The 23,937-nt window shown below is 42.0% G+C and overlaps 1 protein-coding gene and 1 pseudogene across 1 annotated transcript in view; one reads left to right on the top strand and one right to left on the bottom strand.

Annotated features, from left to right (window-relative positions):
- CD99L2 (CD99 molecule like 2) overlaps positions 1–23,937 on the top strand; it is a 101,061-nt gene that overhangs the window by 70,233 nt on the left and 6,891 nt on the right. Inside the window, exons 3-5 of the mRNA XM_049767531.1 lie at positions 8,950–9,018; positions 10,267–10,347; positions 17,021–17,077. Of these exons, the coding sequence (XP_049623488.1) occupies positions 8,950–9,018; positions 10,267–10,347; positions 17,021–17,077 (207 nt within the window). The remainder of the gene's footprint in view (positions 1–8,949; positions 9,019–10,266; positions 10,348–17,020; positions 17,078–23,937) is intronic.
- LOC125999452 (heterogeneous nuclear ribonucleoprotein A3-like) lies at positions 5,578–7,157 on the bottom strand (annotated as a pseudogene).

Raw genomic sequence — 23,937 nt, 5'->3', positions numbered from 1 at the left:
TAATGTTCAACATCCATCCTTTCCCCAGGACACATTTCCTGCCACCAATGTCCTCAGTTTCCCTCCTGCCCTCTGCCTGCCTAGTCTTTGTGTTGTTCGTGGCCACACCATGCTTTGCTTTAGACTTACTCGTGGCTCAGTGCTCAGGGATTGCATTCCTCTTGGGGCTCAGATAACCATAGGCCATGCTGGAGATCATCTTACCCTGCTGCACTCTGTCTTGGACACTTGGTGAACATTATTGTATGTGACTTTTGTGCAATAGCACAATGGAGCTGCCAGGCCAAAAGGTATACTTTATGTTTGTTTAAGCACATTCTGCCAAATTGTTCCCAAAATAATTAGATTATTATATGCTTACCAAGACTGTTAGAAGAATGCATTTTTCCCAGCCTCATACCAGCACCAGATTTTACCAAATACATGATGACAAATGTATAGCATTGCTTATGATGCATTTACCTGATTATCATTTTATATCTAGACCTTTCTTAACTTATAATGCAATTACATTTAAATAAGCTCATCATAAATGAATAATATCATAAGGCAAAAACTATACTTAAGGGCTATAGTAGTAGTACAGTGTGACAGAATGCTTGCCTGGTACATGGTCGATGCAGATTCAATCCCTGGCAACCCATAAGCCCTCCAGGAGAGAGCCCTGAGTGCAAAGACAAAAGTAAGTCCTGAGCACCACTCCGTGTTGCATGAACCCCCCCTCAAATGTATGTCATACGTGGAACATCATAGTGCTCAGTATCCTACTTTAAATGCACTTCTAGTACTTATTAGACCACAGTTCAACACAGTCCTTTTAAGACAAAGCCTAATTTGTAAGCAAGTGGTGAGTCTCTGGTGTGATTCAGTGACTCCTGGAGAGTATTGATTGTTTCCCTTTGTCGCCGCAAGGCCGTCTGGGAGTTGTGTTTTGCTGTGGCTGCCTAGCATTACAAGAGAGTATCTCCTCTCATATCGCTAGCCTGGGAAAAGCTCACCATTCCAAATTGGAAGTGTGGTTCCTCCTGAATATGTAATGGCTTTTACACCATCGTAAAGTCAAAATCATAAGTCAGTGCACCATAAGTCAGGAACCATCTGTATTTGTTGGTCATTTGCATTTTGCTCTTCAGTAAATCATTTTTATCTTTTCCAGTTTTCAGCTGGGTCGGTTGTCTTTTTTTATGGGTTCCTAAGATCTATTTATATATTCTGGGTTGAGGAAGGCAGGGGCACTAGAGTCAAATTCCCTTCATCTGGACCCTGCCTATGTCACTTATTAAATGTCATCTTGAGAGACTTGCTTGGCTTCCTTGTACTTCAGTACTTGGTTCAAGGTGAGTCAGAAAATATCAGTCATTTTTCTTGTTCTTTGACTGCCTTGAATGAAAGGATTGATTGTAGCTGGCTTCTGGTATAGCAGTCAACCACATGCTTGAAATGTATACCTACTTCAATTGGTGAACAGATGTAATGTAATTCCTATTAAAATCCTACGTAGAATTCTTTTTATTTTGGTTTTTGGGCCACACCCGGCGTTGCTCAGGGGTTACTTCTGGCTCTCTGCTCAGAGATAGCTCCTGGCAGGCATGGGAGACCATATGGAACACCAGGATTCGAACCAACCACCTTAGGTCCTGGATCTTGCAGGTGCTTGCAAGGCAAACACCGCTGTGCTATCTCTCCGGGCCCCTACCTAGAATTCTTAAAGAAATGAACAAAGTGATCCTAAAAATTGTACAAAGATTCAATATATCCAAAATAGCTAAGATTCATAGTTTATAATTTCAGAACTTAACTACAAATGGGTTATTAGGATGTTATTAGAATAATGATAGACATAGAACTCAATAAACTAGAATTGAGAGTTAAGAAATAAACTTGCAGGGATACAAGTGGTAGGGCATTTGCCTTGTATGTGATAACCTAGGATGGACCACAATTCTATCCCCTGGCGTCCCATATAGCCCCACAAGCCAGGAATGTTTTCTGAGTGTATAGCCAGGAATAACCCCTGAGCATCACTGGTGTGACCCAAAAAACAAAAAACAAACAAAAAAAACTCTTAACATCTATGGTTAGTTGACTTATGAAAAGATGATTCAGTGTAGAGGGAAGAATAGTTTATTTTGCAAATGTTGCTGAGACAACTAGCTATCCACATGCAAAAGAAAGAAGTTGGATCTCTACCTCACAGCATATACAAAAATTAAGTCAAATTAACTTAGATCCTGAAATTTTGAATCTCATAGAATTCTTGTGTGTTATGTAAGGTGAAAGGTGACAGCTTAGATTATTTTTATTAATATGTACATATTCCTATACAGGTAGATTTTCAGGAAAATTAATACATTTTTCAGTCATGATTTTTGAAGAGACTCATAAGCAGTGCTTAGGGGCCACAGGGCCATTCCAATTCATACTTGGAATACACAGCATGAGTAGTAGGATATGATGCTGCTCATGCTGAGCATGCCAAGCACTAACAGGACTGTACCTGACATTGTTCAGGTGCCTCCAGGACTGTACTTTGCAAGTAACTTGCAGGTGCCAGAGTGGGAAGCACTTAGTACTGGTGGTGACTCTGACCCCTGTGCTATCTTTTATGCATCAGTCATGATGGTCTTAATAAAATTGTACATCTCAGAAAGTAAATAAGACCCCAAACAAAACACATGACAATTACAAACAGATCCCCTAGATTAATGAACTTTGTACTTCCTGGGCGGACTTACTGACATTGCACGTATTCTCAATTATGTCCCAGCCCTTCTGATCTTCCTGAGCACCTATCAAACTTTGTGTCCATAGGGACACTGGTTATGATGCCTTTGCTTAAACTATGTCCCTCCACACCACAATCTCTCTGCCACCCTAATTTTTCCCCTTAACACCTGAGATTTCAAATAAAATAGGCCTGCTTACCTTTCCTGATGCAGTTAGATATTTGTGGAAAATAACTACACATCATACAAGTCTTGTTTAAGGAATTCCTGAACTTCGTATAAGGACCCACAAGTTGAAAATGACCTTTCAGCACTTTTTTATGTGATGGGTATGCCATGTGGACTAGCTCATTCATTGTTTTATGAAGTTTAGTTCTTTGGATAGACACAGATAAGTAAAATCATCAGATATCACTGGACACTCTGGAGAAACTACCAGAGTGTTAGGAAAGGGAGACCTGAGGAGGTAGTATGGCTAATACTAAACAGGCCAAGAAACCATAGCAGGGCTTGGAGACAGTTCAATGTGCTGTGTGCATGTTCTGCAGGCAGGGGGCCCAGGTTGCAGCCTTAGCAGCACATTCTTCCTTAGAGCTACCGAGAGTTACCCTTATGCACAAAGCTAGGTAACCCCTGAGCACAATAAAAAAAGAAGTAGCAGAAAAGTCCACGAGACCAAGGGTTCAGGGTTTCAGAGCCAGAAAAGAGCTGGGCTTTCTTCCTGTGATAACTGGAGATGACCTTTGAGGATAGAGTGAGGAGAATTTTGGAGAAAAGACAGAAGATAACAGGAGCAGAATCATGTTGGTTTTATAAGGCATGCTGACCACTATTACTTTGTGTTAAGAAAAACTATTTTAGTATGTTTTTAAAGGAAAAGTAACCTTTGAGATATAGTTCCCACCCCCATACAATTCAATCTTGAAAAGTGATTCAAGGGGCTGAGAGAGTACAAGGGTTAAGGTACCTGCCTTGCATATGGTCCCAGGCACCAGTTATGTCCCCTGAGCACTGCCAGGAGTGATTCCAAAGCTTAGAACCAGGAGTAAGCATGGATTTTTATTATCATCGGTTTATCTATGTCTAGAAATAAAAAAGGAAGTTGGAATTTTGGTAGGTATTGTATTGATTCCCCTATTTAAATTGGGGTTTGTTGCCATCATAAAAAATATTGTATCTGGGTTTGAGCAATAGTAGAGAAGGTAAGGCACTTGCCTTGCAGACAGATAGCTGACCCAGGTTTAATCCCTGTTACCCCATATAGTCCCCCAAGTCCTCTCAGGAATGATCCCTGAGCACAGAGCCAGAAGTAATTTATGAATACTATTGGGTGGGCCCAAATAATTTTTAAAAATGTTGGGATGTTGTTTTGGTGATTTGGCTCTCTTTTCATTTCTTTTAGCAATGGTTTGTAGCTTTTATTATACAATCTTTACATTTCCTTGAGTAATTCATTATAGTAATTTCTTATTTTCATATTTCATCTATCTTAATTATATTATTGTTACTATAGAGAAATACAGTGGATTATTTTTGAATGGCAAATGTAGGTAAGGCATACAACTGATTTTTGTATGTTGATCTGCCATCCTAAATCTTTGCTGCTCATGTGTTTTGATTTTTATCACTTGCTTTTTGGTATGGAAAGTCTGAATTTTTATGTTTTTCTCTATATAAGATCATGTTATTATATTCTCCTTTCTGGGGCCCTGGACAACAGGGTGGCCAAGATTGCCTCACACTTGCCCTAGAAGATCCCTCTTCTAGGATCCATTTTTGGGTCCCTAATAGCAGAGCTGTAAGGATCACCTCAGTATAGGGTTTGAACTTGCCAGGCAAGTGCTTTCAGCCACTGATCCATGTTCCAGGCCTGTCATTCATCTTAATAAATAGAGATTTATTCCCTTTGTTCCAAACTATATATACTCTTTTTCTTATTAGACTACTCTGGCTAGATTGACTCAAATAATAAATAGGATGAAAATGTACATCCGTGTCTTGTTGCTGACCTTAGGAGAAAAGCTCTCAGTATGTTTTGCATAAATAAATGTAAAAATGCACGAGTAAAGCTTTAAATATGATATTACCTGTGAACTCTTCATAGATACTCTTTATTAGGTTAAAGAAATTCCCTTCCTTTCTACTTTATTGAGTGTTTCTTTACTTTGGTTTTGTTTGGGCCAAAACCAAAACCTGCCTCTGTGCTAAGGAGGGAACTGTGGCAGTGCTCAGAGGATCATGTGTGGTGCCAGGTATCAGACTGGGGTCAGTGGGATGCCAGGTAAGAGTCTTAGCCTGTTCTACCTTTCCAGTCTTTAATGGTTTTTGAATCAGAAATAGTGTTGGGTTTTATCACATGCTTTGTCTACATCTATTGCGATGATCATGTTTATTTTTCCTTCGTCCTATTAGTTCCCTTTATTCTTTTAAGTGGGATGTCATCAGTTTTTCCTTTTTTTTAGTTTTTCCTTTTTTCAAAGTTAAAAATTCCTTAATTTTTATTTATTTAATTAATTTTTATTTATTTACAGGGTAATATACCTAATGTAATGAAAAGAAAAAGAAAAAGCTACAACAGATAAAAGACTTCAGGAATGTACAGCTAATTGACACTACATTGCATTAATCAATAGCACTTTTGCAACCTGTGGCTATGACAGTCCTAAACAAGAATGGTTTTCTGTTTAAGCTGCAATAATTTTTCTGACTATGGATCATGGCTCCTTCTATGGCAGATTTTTACAGTTCCTCTAATGGATTTGGGATGAGTGTCTCAAAGTAACCTGTAGCTTTCCTGACAACTCTTTGCTCTCTCTCCTGTTAAGAACTATAGCCCTTTGCTGTTGAGGTTTTAGAACCTCCTGCTACCATAGCCACCACTTCTACCACCAGATCCATAACCACCACCATATGGACTGCCCAAGATACTGCCACCAAAACTGCCCCCTTTCATGGGTCCATAATTTGATTGCTGTTGTCCACTATAATTGCCAAAATCATTATACTTGATACCACCACCATAGATATCACCACCAAAATTTTCTCCTTCATTGTAACCATTATATCCTCCATCACCTCCACCGTATTCACTGCCTTGGTTTCCTTATCCTGGTCCTCCACAACCAGGACCTCTGTTGTAGTTGCCACCATCACCACCAAATCCATTATATCCACCATCACTTCCTCCATAACTACCTTGGCTGCCACCACTTCCACCACCATAGCCTCTTCTTCCACCAAAGTTTCCACTATGGCCAGTGTTTCTTACATCACCTCCAAAATTGCCTCCACAACCCATAAAATTGCCAGATCCACCACTATGACCTCATTGCGATCAAGCAGACTGCATTTCTTGTTTAGGAAGGGCCTTTTCACTTCACAATTATGCCCATTAATAGTGTGGTATTTCTGAACAACAATTTTATCAACTATCATGATCATCAAAAGTTAAAAAGCAAATCCTCTATTTTTTCCACTCTGCCAGTCTTCCATAACATCTATGGTTTTAATTTTGCCATACTTTTCAAAGTAGTGTGTCAAACTGTATTTCTCTGTATCTTCTTTAATACCACCAACAAAAATTTTCTTCACTGTTAGATGGGCACCAGGCTGTATAGAATCCTCTCTAGAAACAGCTGTCTTTGGTTCCACTACTCTCCCATCGACCTTCTGTGGTCGAGCACACATTGCTGCATCCACCTCTTCAACACATGAGTAAGCCTCAAAACTGTAGTAATAATTAAATTAATAATAGTCCTGGATGGTGCTGGATGATGGTGGATGGATGGACGGAGTGGAGAGGCCTTTCTTATCCAGCCTGGTGCCAAGCACCTACAACCCATTCCAATTGGCAGGTCTGCAGGTTAAGAATAATGGTGAGAAAATAACCCATAGCAGTCAGATTTCAGGAGATATCAGCTTTATTATCAATAAGGCCCTATCCACCATATGTATATCTTACATGGCTTCTAAGCTAACCTTTTAAGCAGCCTTTCTGCTGCTGCCTGCATCTAAACCTGCCTTTTATGCCTCCATGCTGCTTCTTCTCATGGCTTATTGCTGAATCTCCTACTGAACCTCTCAATCCCCTTTACACCTCTCAGGCAACCCTTTTCTTACCTTCCATAGACCCGTCCAGATGTGGAAGGGTCTCCCTCTCCAGGTGAGATAGCATTTAGCCTAGGGGGTTCCACTACTCACCCTTATGTGGCCCAGCACACATTGCTGCATCCACCTCTTCAACACACGAGTAAGTCTCAAAACCAAAGCCTCTGGAACGTTTTGTCTGGGGGTCTCTCATCACCACACAATCTGTAAGTGTGCCCCATTTCTCAGAATGTTCTCTTAAACTATATCTGTAGTTTCAAGACTCAAACCTTTGATAAACAGTTTTCTCAACTGCTCTAGTTCCTAAGGATCATGACCCTTCATTTTGAGACCAGACTCGCCTCTTCCAACTCGAGTTCAGTGTCAGTCGGTTTTTCTTATATTGATACACTCTTGCATTCCGACATTAAATCTTGCTGGTTTGTGGTTTATAATCCTAACATGCAGCTGGATCTTGTTGAGGATTTTTAGTGTCAATTAATAAGAAGTAAAAGGTCTGTTATCTTGTTGATTTGTCTAACTTTGGTATTAGAGAATACCAGCTTTCTCATAGAATGAGGTCTATGACGAATATGGGACTGAAAATGGTATTAAATTGCAAACCATTGCATAATTACATGTTATTTCCTTTAGTTTTGTCAGGTTTTGTATATATTTGGGTCCTTTCTTATTTAAAGCATATATGTTTACAACTATGTCCTCTGGCCACTCTTTCACGCTTGTTCCAACTTTTGCCTTTTTCTATTTTAATCTGATAAATGTTCCAACTATCTATGGTTGCTCTTTGCATAATATACCATTATCCATTCTTTGATTTTGGATGCATATTTTTGCCATTTGTTTTCTGATTTTTTGGTAATTATTAAGTGGTTGCTGCATCTACAGCTAAATCTGTTTTTTTCTCTGTCTTTCTATGATGTCCACTTTCTTTCCTTCTACTACCTGTAGTAGTACAGCTATAGAAGAGTCTTTGCATTTGAAAGGAAAGGAGCTATTAGAAAGTATATGCACATCATTCGCATGGATATGAAATATATGCATACTTCTGTTTTTTATTTTTTAATTTAATTTAATTTTGTTTTGCTTTTTGGGGCCACACCTGGCGATGCTCAGGGGTTACTCCTGGCTAGAAATCACTCCTGGCTTGGGGGACCATATGGAAAGCCAGGGGATCAAACTGCAGTCCATCCTAGGTTAGCATGTGCAAGGCAAATGCCCTACCGCTTGTGCCACTGCTCCAGCATCATTTTATTTTTATTTTTTGGTTTTGTTTTTGTGCCACACCCAGAGTTGCTCCAGGTTTACTTCAGGCTTTATGCTTAGGGATAGGTCCTGGCAGTGCTCAGGAGACCATATTGGATTCTGGGGATTGAATCCAGATCAACTGTCTGCAAGGTAAGTGCCTTATCTGCTATACTATCTCTCTGGTCCCAAAGTATGCATCTTTTTAGAGGCGTCTGATTGAACCAAAAGACTTTGAATATAAAATTGTAGCCATAATGGGGCCTGAGAGATAACATGGAGGTAGGGCATTTTCCTTGCATGCAGAAGGATGGTGGTTCGAATCCCAGCATCCCATATGGTCCCCTGAGCCTGCCAGGAGTGAGTTCTGAGCATAGAGCCAGGAGTAACCCCTGAGCGCTGCTGGGTGTGACCCCCCCAAAAAAATTGAAGCCATAAAATAGCATGTACTTATGTTACAATCACTTTCAATTTATTAGACATCCGAGCCACTACTAGTTGCATCATGTCAGTTCATTTTCTCTGGACTCTGCTATTTCTGGTTCAGGTAAAGGTACATGGTAGTGGAAACCCACACTTTGTGTAAGTCAAACTTCCTGCACCATGTGATCATCTTCTGCTGGTCTCAGCACAAGCTGTGCTCCTTCACATCTCTGAGTCCCTGCAGAACTACATCCTTCTCATTATCACTGTCCTCTACAGATAACAGAGTAAGACCCACTTCATTAAAGCCTTCTCTAAATATTTTTGTCAGCTACAAGTGATCTTTGGAAGCCTTAATGGGACCCCCTGACTAAGACCAAGCACTGCTCTCAAACCTTGCTATGTTTTGTGACTGAACATGTTTCCCTTACTCTTTGCCTTCCCCTTCCAGAGAGACGAGACCTTTTTGGCACCACAACTCGGAGGCCAGTCGCCACCAGAGCCCCATCAAAGCCTGACGGTAACATGCTGCTTTGTGAAGATATTCCCAGACTCCTTCTGGCACAGTCTCCTTGAGAGATCCCCCCCAGGATTCTAAATTCTGCATATGTGTTGCCAGCCACTGCCTTCACCCAAGCACTGGCTTGACTTCATGGATTTCACTCTGCCTTCTGAGGTTTGAGGGAACTCCAAGCAGTGCTTCCAGGAGTCACTTGGGGATTGTCAACTGTACCAGATGACTCAATGGCTCAGTCCCTGTAGTTATAGGGACCACCAGGGCCACAGCCATTGGCACTCAAAACCTCCAGGAATACACCCTACCATTTTGGGGGAACCATAAAGTGCTGTCACTTGAATCTGGGTTGGACTCGTGCCCCTATTACCTGTCCTAGCTATCTCCCTAGCCCAGTCTTCTATGTGGATTTTTGGCTATAGATGGGGGGCACATGCTTATGGGACCATGCAGTGCCAGTTATTGAAGCCAGGTCTTGTGTATCCAAACCATGTACTCTCCTTGAGTGTCATACTCTGAGATCTTATGACTTCTCTTTTTTTTAAGTTCTGTTTAGGAAAATAGAAAAAAAATAGTGTGTTTAGAGTTCCTCCCCAATTTAATACTTTCACATACTAAATTCAGATACATGTAAATGTCTATGTTTAGTGGAACTCAGCAAACCTTTCCTTTGGTCACATGGGGTTTGGAAATAGCATTTCTCTCAGAGTGGCAACTTTCAAGAATTTTGGAACTTGTTGCTTCTTTGCAACCCCTCCCAGAAATTTATTTGCCCTTCCTCCAGATGCACCACTCATTATTCACACATCTTCAGTGATTTAAAGAAATACCCAGAGTTGGAGTGGTAGCACCCCCTTCCTGTACTGTGTGTTCCTTGTGCAGCTAGGTTTAAATCTTGGGGTAATATCTGGATTCATCGACATACTATTGAAATGTTCTGACTTCTGGCAAAAGCCAAGTAGACCTAGGGATTGAAACATGGTGAAAAATCGGTAAATAAACTATATAGACAGAAGGCAGCAAGTTGCTCAATTTTGCTGGTTTCATTACCAGTATCTGGTCAAGGACTTGGGACCCAATCTTTATCTTAATCTTTATCTTTAAATCTTTATTTATTTTTATCTTTAAATCTTTATTTTAAATCTTTATCTTAAAAGATGAGATTGACTGAGTCCATGAGTGTTTGCTTTGGGGGAATTTTTACTCTGTTTTGAACTAGTTGATTGTTTTCTTTATGTTTTGGATTCATTGCAGCTTCAGATTTCAGTTTGTATGATGCGTTGGATGATGTTGATGATAAACCGAAGAAGCCAGACCTGGGGACAGGAGGAGGAGGTAAGTCCTGGCTGCTTGAAAGCATTAGAATTCTCTCATCATTGTGTCTTGGTAATTACAATATCCACAGATTCACGCCTGCCTTGGCAAGACACAGGAGAAACTTGTAGCAGTGATTCTCAAACTTTTGGGTCTCAAAACTCCCTAACTTGGGACTGGAGTGATAGCCCAGCAGGAAGGGTATTTGCTTTGCATAAGGTCATCCTGGTTTTATTCGTAATATCCCATATGGTCCCCCAAGCATCACCAAAAATGACCCCTGAGTACAGAGCCAAGAGTAAACCCAGAAAACTGCTAGATGTAGCCCCCAAACCAAAAAAATATCGCTAAATTGAGTACCTCAAAGCTTTGGTTTCTCATATGCAGGGCATAAAGTACCATATAGTAGAATAATGAATAGTCAAAGACAATAGAAACAAAGAACATGAGAACTGGTCTTTAGACAGAAACAAGTCCCTTCTAGAGGGCTAGGACAAGATGGGTGGGAAATGTCTGTGTGAGAGGGAAGCATTCAACCAGGAGCAGGAGGTAGTGATGAAAGGTGGCAAAGTGTGAGGTAAAAAACTCCATCAGCAACAGGACTGGAAATCACAGTGCAAAAACTTATACAAAATGCACCTTTTGTAGAGGTGGGGGCATTGGTGGAAGGAAGTGGACACTGGGGAAAGGGTTGGTGTTGAAATAGTGTATGTCTGAAACCAAATCATGAATAATTTTGTAATTTCATGGTGATATATAAAATATAAATAAGTGAATAAATCAATAAATGGGCAGTAATAAACTAATATATGTGAACATAGAGTAGCCTTATGAGAAAAAATATTTGTTGAGATGAAATCAATATTATGTGAGATTTTTGCAGTGCACTTTTTTCTAATTTCTGTAGTGTCTGTCCTGGGTTGAAAGGCCTGAATCTTGAACAATCTTATAGCCATGGTAGTTTAAATAAAGTAATTTAAAAAAAGAAAAAAATTACTCTGTGTAAAAAAAAAGGCCTGACTCACATTTACTGAAATTCTTTCCTTGACCTCAGTTGAAAGAAATCTAGCCTTATGCACACATGCAGTTGGAAGAGGGGGGAATATTGAATTAATTTTTGAGAACTTCCTTTGATAATCCACCAAAGCAGTGACTGCCTGCTGTTTCTTACAGCTTAAGTGCCAGGGGGAATAAAAAAATCCCATTCACATTAGTTCCACACAAACTCAAATATCTTGGAGTCAACCTGACTAAAGATGTGAAGGATCTATACAAAGAAAACTACAAAACACTGCTCCAAGAAATAAGAGAGGACACGCGGAAATGGAAACACATACCATGCTCATGGATTGGCAGGATCAACATCATTAAAATGGCAATACTTCCAAAAGCATTGTACAGATTTAACGCGATTCCTCTAAAGATACCCATGACATTTTTCAAAGAAGTGGATCAAATACTTCTGAAATTCATCTGGAACAACAAACAACCTCGAATAGCTAAAGCACTCCTTGGGAAAAGGAATATGGGAGGCATTACTTTCCCCAATTTTAAGTTGTATTACAAAGCAACAGTTATAAAAACAGCATGGTATTGGAATAAAAACAGACCCTCAGATCAGTGGAATAGGCTTGAGTACTCAGAGAAGGTTCCTCAGACATATAACCACCTTGTTTTTGATAAAGGAGCAAAAAATCCTAAATGGAGCAGGGAAAGCCTATTCAACAAGTGGTGTTGGCACAACTGGTTAACCACTTGCAAAAAAGCGAACTCAGACCCCCAGCTAACACCATATACAAAGGTAAAATCCAAATGGATTAAAGACCTTGATATCAGAACTGAAACTATAAGGTATATAGAACAACATGTAGGTGAAACACTCCAGGACATTGAGACTAAAGGCATCTTTAAGGAGGAGACAGCACTTTCCAAGCAAGTGGAAGCAGAGATAAACAGATGGGACTATATTAAGCTGAAAAGCTTCTGCATCTCAAAGGAAATAGCGCCCAGAATACAAAGGCCACCCACTGAGTGGGAGAAATTATTCACCCAATACACATCAGATAAAGGGCTAATATCCAAAATTTACAAGGTACTGACAGAACTATACAAGAAAAAAACAACTAACCCCATCAAAAAATGGGGAGAAGAAATGAACAGACACTTTGAAAAAGAAGAAAGGCAAATGGCCAAAAGGCACATGAAAAGATGTTCAACATCACTAATCGTCAGGGAGATGCAAATCAAAACTACTATGAGGTACCACCTCACGCCACTGAGATTGGCACACATCACAAGAAAGGAAAACAAGCAGTGCTGGCGGGGATGTGGAGAGAAAGGAACTCTTTTTCACTGCTGGTGGGAATGCCGTCTAGTACAACCTTTATGGAAAGCGATATGGAGATTCCTTCACAAACTGGAAATTGAGCTTCCATACGATCCAGCTATACCACTCCTAGGAATATACCCAAGAAACACAAAAATACAATACAAAAAACCCTTCCTTACTCCTATATTCATTGCAGCGCTATTTACAATAGCCAGACTCTGGAAACAACCAAGATGCCCTTCAACAGATGAGTGGCTGAAGAAACTGTGGTACATATACACAATGGAATACTATGCAGCCATCAGGAGAGATGAAGTCATGAAATTTTCCAATACATGGATGTACATGGAATCTATTATGCTGAGTGAAGTAAGTCAGAGGGAGAGAGAAAGACGCAGAATGGTTTCACTCATCTATGGGCTTTAAGAAAAATGAAGGACATTTTTAACAATATCTCAGAGACAAGAGAGATGAGGGCTGGTAGGTGCAGCTCAGGACATGCAGCTCATCACATAGAGTGATGAGTGCAGTTGCAGAGATGACTACACTGAAAACTATCATAAAATGTGAATGAATGAGGGAAGTAGAAAGCCTGTCTCGAGTACAGGTGTAGGGGGGTGGGGAGGAGGGAGATCTGGGAAATTGGTGGTGGGAATGTTACACCGGTGAAGGGGGGGTGCTCTTTACATGACTGTAATCATACAACTATAATCATGTTTGTAATCACGGTGTTTAAATAAAGATAAAAAATAAAAAATAAAAACCCACTAAAAAAAAAAAAAAAAAAAAAAAAAACCCTATCAGTGAACTCTCTATACTCAGTTCTTTTGAATCCTCTTTGGATTATCTAGCCCTTTAAGAAGTCACTTCTTACCCATTTGAGGTTTGATAACATTACATGTTTGTCTCCAAGAAAATTGTGGATCCCTGAGGTTTTGTCGTTTTTCCAAATAATGCTGTTTCATAACACAGTACCCTAATGCACACTTGTAATTGCCACTCTAATCAGAGCTCTATTCCACTGTCCTTGCATGTGGCCCCATATTTAGATGAAAGAAGCTTTAAAGTAGATGGAAAACAAGAGGGAAAGCATTCACATGGTGCTGTGACTTGGGTCTGGAATTAGTTTCTTTGTAAGAAAGTTAGGGACTGAGGCAAATGTGGGAGAAAAGATTGATTTGGAGAGAGGTGATTGGAGATATTGAGATCAGTACATATCAGGTGAATGAGTTAGACTTTCCTTATGGGGGCTGTGAGCTTTAGAAAAAACAAGGGATCTCAGGGGCTACAATTGGGTGGTATCAGGGGATAGTGGTGAAGAGACTGATTTAGTAATTCTACAAAGAGAAAAAAACTTTAGTAATATTGTAAACTGTGGTACCTAACTGTGATACCCAATAATAATACGAATGGAATGACTGAACTATGGTCAAATTTCTGGTCTTTAGATCTAGAAATAAAAATCATAATGGTTTTGGTTTTCTGGCAAATTGGAGTTAGTTGAAGAATGAAGACCTGTTATTGGTTGGGGTGTTCTGGTGCCAAAAACAATGCTGGTAGAAAGGAGTCACTTTCTATTTAAACCTGTTTGGGAGAATTCCAATGTGGTGTCCTTATCCCCCACTCCATTAGAGAATGAGTTCAGTACTGGAAAGCTATCAAGCTCAAAATGGTGGTCAAACTTTTTTAAGTACATTTTTTTAATTTTTATTTTGACCAAAGTGGATTACAAATCTTTCACAGTAATTTTTTAGGTATATAGTGACATTGAATCAAGACCATTCCCATTACCAATGTTGTCCTCCCTCCACCCCTGTTCCCAGTATGCATCCCATATCTCCCTCCTTTACCCACCCTGGGTTGCTAGTATAAGTGGTTCCCTCTGTGTCTAGCATGTTGTAGATTGGATGTTGATTCTGTTGTCATTGGCTTTGGATTTGGTGATTAAGTCTGATCATATTTTAATTTCTTTTTAATGTTCATATGACTGTATGGTCTTGGTACCCTTCATTATTTCAGTTTGTGAGGCAGAGCAAGATGGTTCAAATTATGTGGTTCTGTTTGAAGGAAAGAAAAAAAAATAAAATGGGGCAAAAATCAAATAAGCAAAAAATGGGAGGAGTCCTTCTAGAGGCTATAAATATCAATTTAAGAGAAGAAAGGTGAAAAGGAAGAAAAACATAACAATACTAAAACATTTTTTAAAAAAATCAAAAAATTCAAAAAGCACCACAGCAATAAAGACACCAACCACACAATAACCACAGTCCTGAAATAAAAACAAAACAAAGCACAAAAAAGAAAACCATAGGAAAAAACAAGCAACAAACAACAACAATAATAAAACCAAAAAAAATTTTAAAAAAAGTTAATTTGTGTTTCTCTTTTTTTTTCTTGCATAGGCACAGTAAATATTGGGGAAATTAGAAACGGAATACCCTTGGCCCAAGAGATACAGGGTTTCTCTGCCCTTGAAGCATACTGTCATGGGAATAACTACAGGCTCCATACATATCCTTTTACTCTGCCCTTGGTGGTGTCTGGAAACTTTCCACTCCATCATGGATGATAAAATCTTGCCTCTGTAGCTAGAGATTTTGGTATTTGCACAAATCAAAAGATGGAGCCTAGTATGGAGTCTTTCTTTACTGTTCTAGGCAAACTTTTTTTTTAATTTTATTTAACGCTAATTTTTTGGTTATTTTAATACCTTTACTTAATCACCATGGTTACAAACATGTTTGTAGTTGGTTTTCAGTCATAAAGTACATCCCCCTTTACCAATGGGAGGCACTGGTGGCAGGAAGGTTGCACTGGTGGTAGGCAAATGTTTTTAAAATTCTAAATTTAGCTTCACAGCTTATCATTGTTAAAATTGACAACCAGTGGTATACTATGAAGTGGTCATCTAGTTGCATTCAGTTTTCAGTTTGGTGTTACAGTTACCTAGTGGTGGTGGGTGCCCCTGGGTTGCAGAGGGGACATGTGGTGTGTTTGGGCTCAAATCTAAGGTCTTGCACTTGGAAGACCTTTTCTCTACTACTGAAGCCTCATTCCAGGGCCTTCTTGATCTTGAAGGAAACACCTGCCAAATATTCAAGCTGTTGCCAGTGTCCTTTCTCTTGATGCTGGTAGTCTTTCTAACACAGAGCAGAAATAATACCCAGGCTTTTGGGACTCAACTCTAGGCCTCAGAGAGGCAACCAGCCTCTGACCCTATCAGCACACCCAACTGAGGACTTGGCTGTAATAGTTCTCACAGAGCATTTGCTCCACTTCCTGCCCTGTATTTTCAGTTGATGCAGAACAATAGTTCTAACAACAGTTCATAACAACAGTTCTACGCAATGAGCTGCCTTTGCATAGCTTCTTTCATAGCTTCCTTCCTACGTAGTCTTGTATAGCTTCCTATGCAAAGCTAACAATGCTGTTTCCAGTTATGGGCTAAGTTTCTACCACAACACACCACCCTAGACATCTAGCCATAAAATAACATGACGAAATACCTTAGAAACACCCTAGACAACAGCCAATATACTTAAAGGTCAAGACTTGCTGCTTCTAGACTTATATAACCAGGCTTGTGACCCCCTACCAGGTGGGGTTACCTCCTGTAGGAGGTGGCCCTGTTCAGTCAGTTTGTAGCTTATTGGTTGATGGAATAAAGCTTTGCTTTCCTTTATTTCAATTGTGTGGTCTGATACTTTGAGTTAAGTGTATTCAAGGTATCCACCAGGTCATGTGCTTATCTTGAGCAGCAGGTTTTCTCTCCCAATTGGAGTAGGCATGTCCCTGCAAGATCAGCAGAACTTCAAGGACAGGGTACATGAATGAGGGTGGAAAGGACTATTTGACTTCCAGTGTCTTAGCACAGGGTAGGCCCCTCAACTCATCCAACTAGGCCCACCAGACCAGCTTTTTCAGCTAATGCAAAGGTCAGTGCATTAACCTTTCACACCATTGCAATGTCTCCTCGGCATGGTGCCCCTCATGCTGAGTGATGGTTGTGGCACAGGGCAGGGGAGGGCTTGTTGAGGGTCTGTTTGGTTCCTTCCCATCAGGCCAGGATATTCTGACAGGGAGCTTTTTCTGGGTTGGAGTTGGGAAATATTTCTAGCAGGTTCTGTTTTTCTAAATGGTTTGGGGTCAGAACGATAACCACACAGTGGGGAAAGCATTTGCCTTGGACGCGGCTGACCTAGGTTCAATTCTTGGTGTCTTCGGTATCCTATATGGTCTCCTAAGCATTTATGAGTGTCATAAATGCAAGGAGTAGCCCATGAGCATCACTGGGTGGGGTCCCAAGACCCAAAAATTAAAAAATAAATGTTTTGGGCACTGACAGGCACATTTTATTTCTTGCAGGATTTTCAGACCAGGATCTCAAGGACATTCTAGATGATAACTACAAGCCTGACAAAGGTAATGGTTGAAGCTCACTGCCATGTGCAGACAACCCCTTAGTCCCATGAGCTGCTGCTGGAACACCAGACTTGCATCTTCCCAAATCTCCCTGTGTGAGTGTGTTGGGGTTCATGTAATGAAGGCAATTGTGTTACTCAAGGCAGGATTTAGAAGCCCATTTTGAAAGATGTGCATTTTCCCTAATGTGCCCCGCCCTTCATGGGGTTTATACCAGGCCCACCCTAGCAGAAGCTGCAACAGTAACTGCCATGTGGAACATAACTGGTAAATACCCCCTTCCTCAGGATCTAGGGAACCTGTCACCCTAGGGATGAGAAGAGTAAAGTCTACAGTAGCAAGGCTTTGTAAGAGACTTGGAGCCATTAGAACTGGTATTTCCTGGGTAGTGTTAGCAGTACTTGACCTCAAAGAAGTTGTAAAAATTGTTCATAAAAATCCCTATGTATGGGGCCGGGCGGTGGCGCTGGAGGTAAGGTGCCTGCCTTGCCTGCGCTAGCCTAGGACGGACCGCGGTTCGATCCCCCGGCGTCCCATATGGTCCCCCAAGCCAGGAGCAACTTCTGAGCACATAGCCAAGAGTAACCCCTGAGCGTTACCGGGTGTGGCCCAAAACCAAAAAAAAAATCCCTATGTACCCTGTTGCCAGTATCCCAGGATGAGTGGGCATTACCCGGCGTGCATCATGCAGCCACCAAAGTCCATCTGGCTGAGTTTCTTTTATCCTGTGTATGTATGTGTCCATGACCATGGTGTCTGCCTGTCTGCATCTTGGAATTTGAGCCCAGGCAGATCTGAGCAACTATGACTCTAATCAGGGCACATGGGCCAGACTGGTGTCACCTTTCATCGACTCACCCAATTACCTCCAAGACCAGGTAAATTTTCAGGGAGGGGCCACAAGCAGCAGCACTCAGGGATTACTACTGGCTCTACACTAGGAATGACTCCTGGCAGGCTCTGGGAACATGTGGGATGCTGGGGATCAAACCCAGGTTGGTCTCGTACAAGGCAAATTCTCTCACTGCTGTGCTATTACTCTGGCCCCATGGCATATTAATTGTTCCCCCAGACTTCCAGGGACAAACCTTTTGTGACAATGTCTGGAAGTTATGCTTGTGTGGAGGAAGCATTGGCCAGGCTTGATGGAACTTGTAGTTTGCTGTCTGGTCTATGATCATTGCTGGGGGTTGTCATATGGCCACATGGCCATCTATTACAATGGCACATGACAGGCTGCGAGTTCTGCGTGCTTCCTGTTGTAAGCCCGACAATTTGCTGCAGTCCCAGCGGTGGCATTTGCACCTTTCTTGCCAGAACTGAGCAGGAACAATGTTCTCTTCTGATTAAAGGATTCCGCGGTCCCATCTGTCCTTCAGAGCACCTTTCCAGAGAGTATCATCCTGAGCAAAAAACTCGAAAAGCCTCTAAATGAAACTCACAGGTGTCAGGAGAACATGGAACATTTAAAGGGCAAACCCAGCAAATGAGCCAATTACTCCTGGGTGACAAATGGTATTTCCAGATGGTGCGACCAGGCAGAAGCGTCAGCACCGTAAGCAAATGCAAGTCTGAATGACATGTCCGGGTCTGGGGAGGGTCCTTATTAAAAGTACATGTTTTCAGCAAGGAGGAAGTGTTAGAAAATCCTTTAATTAGGCTCATATTTGAACTTCTCTTGTAAAGAATAATCAATTGTTCACTTGGGTTATATCCACCATCATGAAAGGTGCCAGTGAAGGAAGAGAAAGCGAGTCCAACAGAACCAGTTCAAGTGTGGGCAGAAGCTGGTTGGTGAGGGACATGTAATGGAATCTTCAGAGGCTTCTGCACTTCCATCATGCTAATGTCACTCACGAAAGGAACACAGCACACACGTGATGGTCCTTGGCACAGAAATAATCCAAATCCAAGCATTTTCCAGCCTGGATCTTAGGCACAGGGACTCATTGGAACTCTAACACCTGTGTTATATACTTATTTCTTCTCCAGAAAACTTTTCTACTGGCCATGCCTCCTCCATCCTCTGACACTTGAGGCCAGTAAGTGTCAACTAGCTCCTTATTGGCTACATCGCAGGACAAGAAGCTGTTTCCTCCCACTCCCATGTCTCCCCTAGTGCTTCCTTTTTGCATCTGCTCCTTCTCAGCCTCCCAGACCCTTCCACACAGTCTCCCTTTGGCCACAGTCTCACCCAGTGCAGGCTGGAAAGACAGTAAAGTGGGAAGAGACTTACTTGCCTTGCATGTAGCTGACCCTTGTTTAATTTCTGGCACCACATATGGTCCTCTGAACTCCACCAGGAGTGATCAGGAGAAATGAGGAATGACCAGGAGTGACCAGGCATAAGTCCTAAGAATACTTTGGTATGGCCCAATTTTCCCCCTAACCCACATACCATAAACCTTTTCAGGATGTGAACAGTACATAGGTGCTGACCTTGTAACTAGCCTTGTAACTTCAGAACATGGTCGAAATCCCCTAGATCCTTGGACTGGAGTAACATCACAGTGGGTAGGGCATTTGCCTTGCATTTGGCCAACCTAGGTTTGGTTCCCGGCATCACATATAGTCCCCTGAACCAGCCAGGAGGGATTTCTGAGCACAGAGCCAGGAGTAGGAGTAATCCCTGAGTATCACTGGTTGTGGCCCCTCAAACAAACAAAAACCAAGCAAACAAAAAACAAAACCCTTAAATCCAACCCTTCTAATTAAGGAAAGGCTCTCAGAGAGGGAAGTCACATGATCAGGAGCACTGCAGTATTTAAGCTGAGAATTCATATCTTCTGGGATTCCCTCTTCACACTCAACTCCACAGAGTTCACTGTGGCTCTGAATGACTGCAATTTCCTCCTGAGACTGCTAAAATGAAGGTATATTTTTGCTTTCCATTGACATCTAGGAGCCATAGGACAGCCAGTGGGGGCAAAGCCTGAAGCAACATTTGCAAGTGGCCACCTGCCTTTACATTCATCTCAACATCAAGAAGCCTTCAAAGAGTTCTGAAATGATCAATTAGATATTAGGCCATAGGCTGAAGAGATAGGTAGCACAGGGGGTAAGGTTTTTGCCATAAGCACTGCCAGGAGTGATTTCTTAGCGCAGTAAGCCCTGATACTACCTGATATGGTCCAGCCCATCCCTAGTCTTACTGCTTTTTTTCCCTACGCTGGTACTGAGTCTGATTTCTTGGGTGTGGGATTCAAGGTATAATTCCCTTTTCCAGAGGAAGCAGTGTTCAAAACTGAGATGGGGTGTGGAATGACCCTAGCCTAGAGATGTTTTGAAGGCAGAAGCTGGCATCAGGAAACATGTTCATACGCACATGCATGTATTCACATAAAGTTCATGAAAATGACTATGGGATAGATGTCCAGAGTGACTGCATGCCACCACCACTAAAGTTTGTAAGACCTTTCATCAGTGGTATCTTTGACACCTCTGGTCTGATCTTTATTCCTCTGCTGACCTACCTCTTTTTTAATCCATTTTCTTTCTTTTTTTTTTTTTTTGGTTTTTGGGCCACACCCGGTGACGCTCAGGGGTTACTCCTGGCTATGCGCTCAGAAGTTGCTCCTGGCTTCTTGGGGGACCATATGGGACGCCGGGGGATCGAACCGCGGTCCGTCCTAGGCTAGCGCAGGCAAGGCAGGCACCTTACCTCCAGCGCCACCGCCCGGCCCCTTTAATCCATTTTCTAATCCAAGGCCAAAGGTTTGTATTGCTCACTATAATCTGTTCCTTTGTCTTGTCTCTCCATGTTCCTTCCACAGATGAGTGAGATCATGCAATAACTTGTCCTGACTTATTTCACTGATTCCTTCCATTTCCATCCACATTTCAGTGGACTACACAATTTCATTATTCTTTGTAGCTGCATAACATCTATTGTGAATATATTCAACAATCTATTTAATTTTTTTATTAAATCACCATGAAATATACAGACCTAAAAAGTTGTTGATAATTGAGTTTCAGGTATACAGTGTTCCAGCACCCATCTTTTCACCAGTATTCTTTTCCCACCACCAGTTTCCCCAATTACCCTGCCCCCTTTGACCTCATCCTTAGCCTGCCTCTATGGCAGACACTTTCTCTCTTCCTTTTTTTTTTTACCTCTTTTAGACACTGTGGTTTGCAATATCATTACTGAAGGAGTTTCATGCATATCACTTAACTTCCTTTCAATTCCCAGTGATTCTTATCCAGAGTGATCACTGCCAACTATCATTATCATAGTGGTCCCTTCTCTATTCTAATTGCACTCCCTGCCATCATTTCTGTTGTCTTTGAGTATTGTTCTCACAGTTGGGGTATGCAACAATTTCTTGATCCATTTATCTGTTGTTCCCCCCTCCTGGCTATTTTACTAAGTGTTAAAATGAGCACACAGGTATCTGCAGGTCTTTGTGAAGGAAAGGTTTTGTGTTTGATGGGTAGATGCCAAGGAGTGGAATGACAGTATCTGAGGGAAACTCTGTTCTTAGCTTTTTGAAGTCACCAGACTATTTTCTATTGAGGCTGAACCAGAGAACGTTCTCACTGGCAATTCCTGTTATTGCCACCTCCCCATCTCCAGTCTTCTTGGCATAGGCTATTCTTGCTGGTATGAGATAGTATCAATCTGAAGAAATGTGGAATTCTCGGCAGTGTTCTGGGGTCAAGGGTTCTGATGTTGGCACCATTCTTGGAAAGTCAAGAGCAAAAGAAAGCCTTCAGGGGGAGATGAACATATGAGAAAGCAAGTGTGACAATATGTTAATGCAAAATCCAGATGTTCAATCTGAAGCCATTACTGCTACTATTTGAGACATGTTTAAAATGGCTTAATTAAATTTGGAGAATAATTGTTAGCATAACCGGACATTGGGAACTGAAGTTGTTGCCCAGAGAACAAGTTAAAGCCCTTTGCCCACAGGAAAGCTCCTTAGTGTCCTTCACCTTTCTGCGCTGGGGGTAGCCAATTGGTCTCTGAATATGCACCTGGGTGGTCAGTTGAGGCTTCTGCCAGCTCCACTGTCCCTCCTGCTACTTTGTCTCTGCAGATGTTCACTCTCAGTGTTACCCACTTATCCCCAGACTCTGCTTGGCTCCCCTGCACCAGGAGTGATTCTTGCACTCAGAGCCAGGAGTAAATCCTGAGCACAGCCCTGTGTGGCCCAAAATGAAAAATGAAAAATAAAGACCTCCAAGTCCCCCATTAGGGGCTCAGGCACGCCACCTGGTGGTGCATGTGGGTTATGACATGCTGGGGATTGAATTTAGGTCCTCGCACATTCTCTTCTAGAAGTGTCTGTCTATAGATGTCCCTCAGTGTCACCTTTGGGTCACCTATGGGCCATGGAGTGGAGCGAGCTGTTCCCAAGCAGGTAGTTCTGAGCTTCTTTTAGGTGTAGAGAGATCCTGAAGTTCCCTTTATCTTTCATTTCCTTCCTACCCACATCATGGGTAGCATCCCCAGCTCCCCAAATTCACTTAACCACTGCTAGTACTCAGCATTTGGCCTTGGCTCCTCCAGTATCACCATATCTCTATAGGCCCAAGTTCCTTACTTGGGTCTCTGTTCTCACTTTTCACCAGGAGCCTCAAGTCTTCTGGAATCTTCCAGACTTCTAGAGTGGCTTCTTTTAGAAGCTTTTGTGTGGTAGTAAGGTCGACATGGCAGAACGTGGAGTGATATCACCAGTTCCAGTGTATACTTAGGCGTCATTGAACTAACATGCACTTATTTTTCATGTTAGCATTTTGCAGGCATTGCCACCATCCATTTCCAGAATTTTTCCTAAGCCATGTTTGCTGCCGCTGACAAAGTATTGCATTGCCTGTGTCTGAGGCTCTGAGGAATGTCCCAGATCTCCTGGCACCTGCCTTATTGCCTCCTATGTAGCTTGTAGTGAGGAAACCACTGCTGTTTTGTTCTTTGGGCTCCCCAGTTAATGGCTGTTGCTGTCTCCAAGTCTCCAGGTGTCTTCACGGTCCTTTCCAAGCATTCAGTGACAAGGCCAGGAGCCAGCCCAATGGGAAAAGGCTCATGGCTGATGAGAGGAAGTGGAGGCATTTCCTGAAATTGTTACCCGGGAGTCAGCAGGCACGGCTGGGGTATGGCCGGGGTCCCCCAGCTATATACCCAGTAAGCCCCAAATAACCCTAGGTTTCTCAGAATTGCACTTTCTAGAGCTCTAGTCTCCAGAGCTATCTTCATTGGGGGACTCATTTCTGCTTTTATCAGCTTCCATAGCCTGAGGAAATAGAATGATTGGGGAGCATGGAGAGCCCTACCTTATCCCTCAGAGCTTCCACATGTGTGTGCATATGCACATCCAGGAGTCTCACGTGGCCATAGGCCGCCTCACTGTCAGCTCCTGGGCTGGATGGACAGTGAGCAGGATGGTGCCAGGCTCGGTAACCATTGCACTGCCAAGTCTGATGTTTCCTGACTCCGTACCCTAAGGTGATACATCAGCCACCGTGAGACAGGGTGGGATATGAAGGAGGAGCTGTATGGCATTGGAAGATGCTGAGCATGTGACACTCCTGTGACTTCAGGCCTTCCTCATAGCCATCACGCCTCCTCTGCTGCTGGCCTCCAAATTGCAGTGCATGCTGTCTATAGCCTTTCTTTCTCAAGGCACAAGGCACAGCATGTCTATGCCACCTATTTGGTCTCCATAGCTACAGGAGCCCGCATGGCTCTTGCAGCCTCTCTACTGTGGTTACTAGTACTCTTGCACTCACTGGACCTATGCCTGCTGCTATAGTTTAATGATCCCTATAGCTATGGGTCTCTCTAATTTCAGGGTCCTTATAGCTATGGGGTCTCTATAGTTATGGGCTCTCTCTCTAGTTTTGGGTTCCTATAG

This window comes from Suncus etruscus, chromosome X, assembly GCF_024139225.1.
Source record: "Suncus etruscus isolate mSunEtr1 chromosome X, mSunEtr1.pri.cur, whole genome shotgun sequence".
Classification (NCBI taxonomy): Eukaryota; Metazoa; Chordata; class Mammalia; order Eulipotyphla; family Soricidae; genus Suncus; species Suncus etruscus.
The sequence above is the reverse complement of the archived record's forward strand: the minus strand, read 5'-3'. Positions and strand labels throughout refer to the sequence as shown.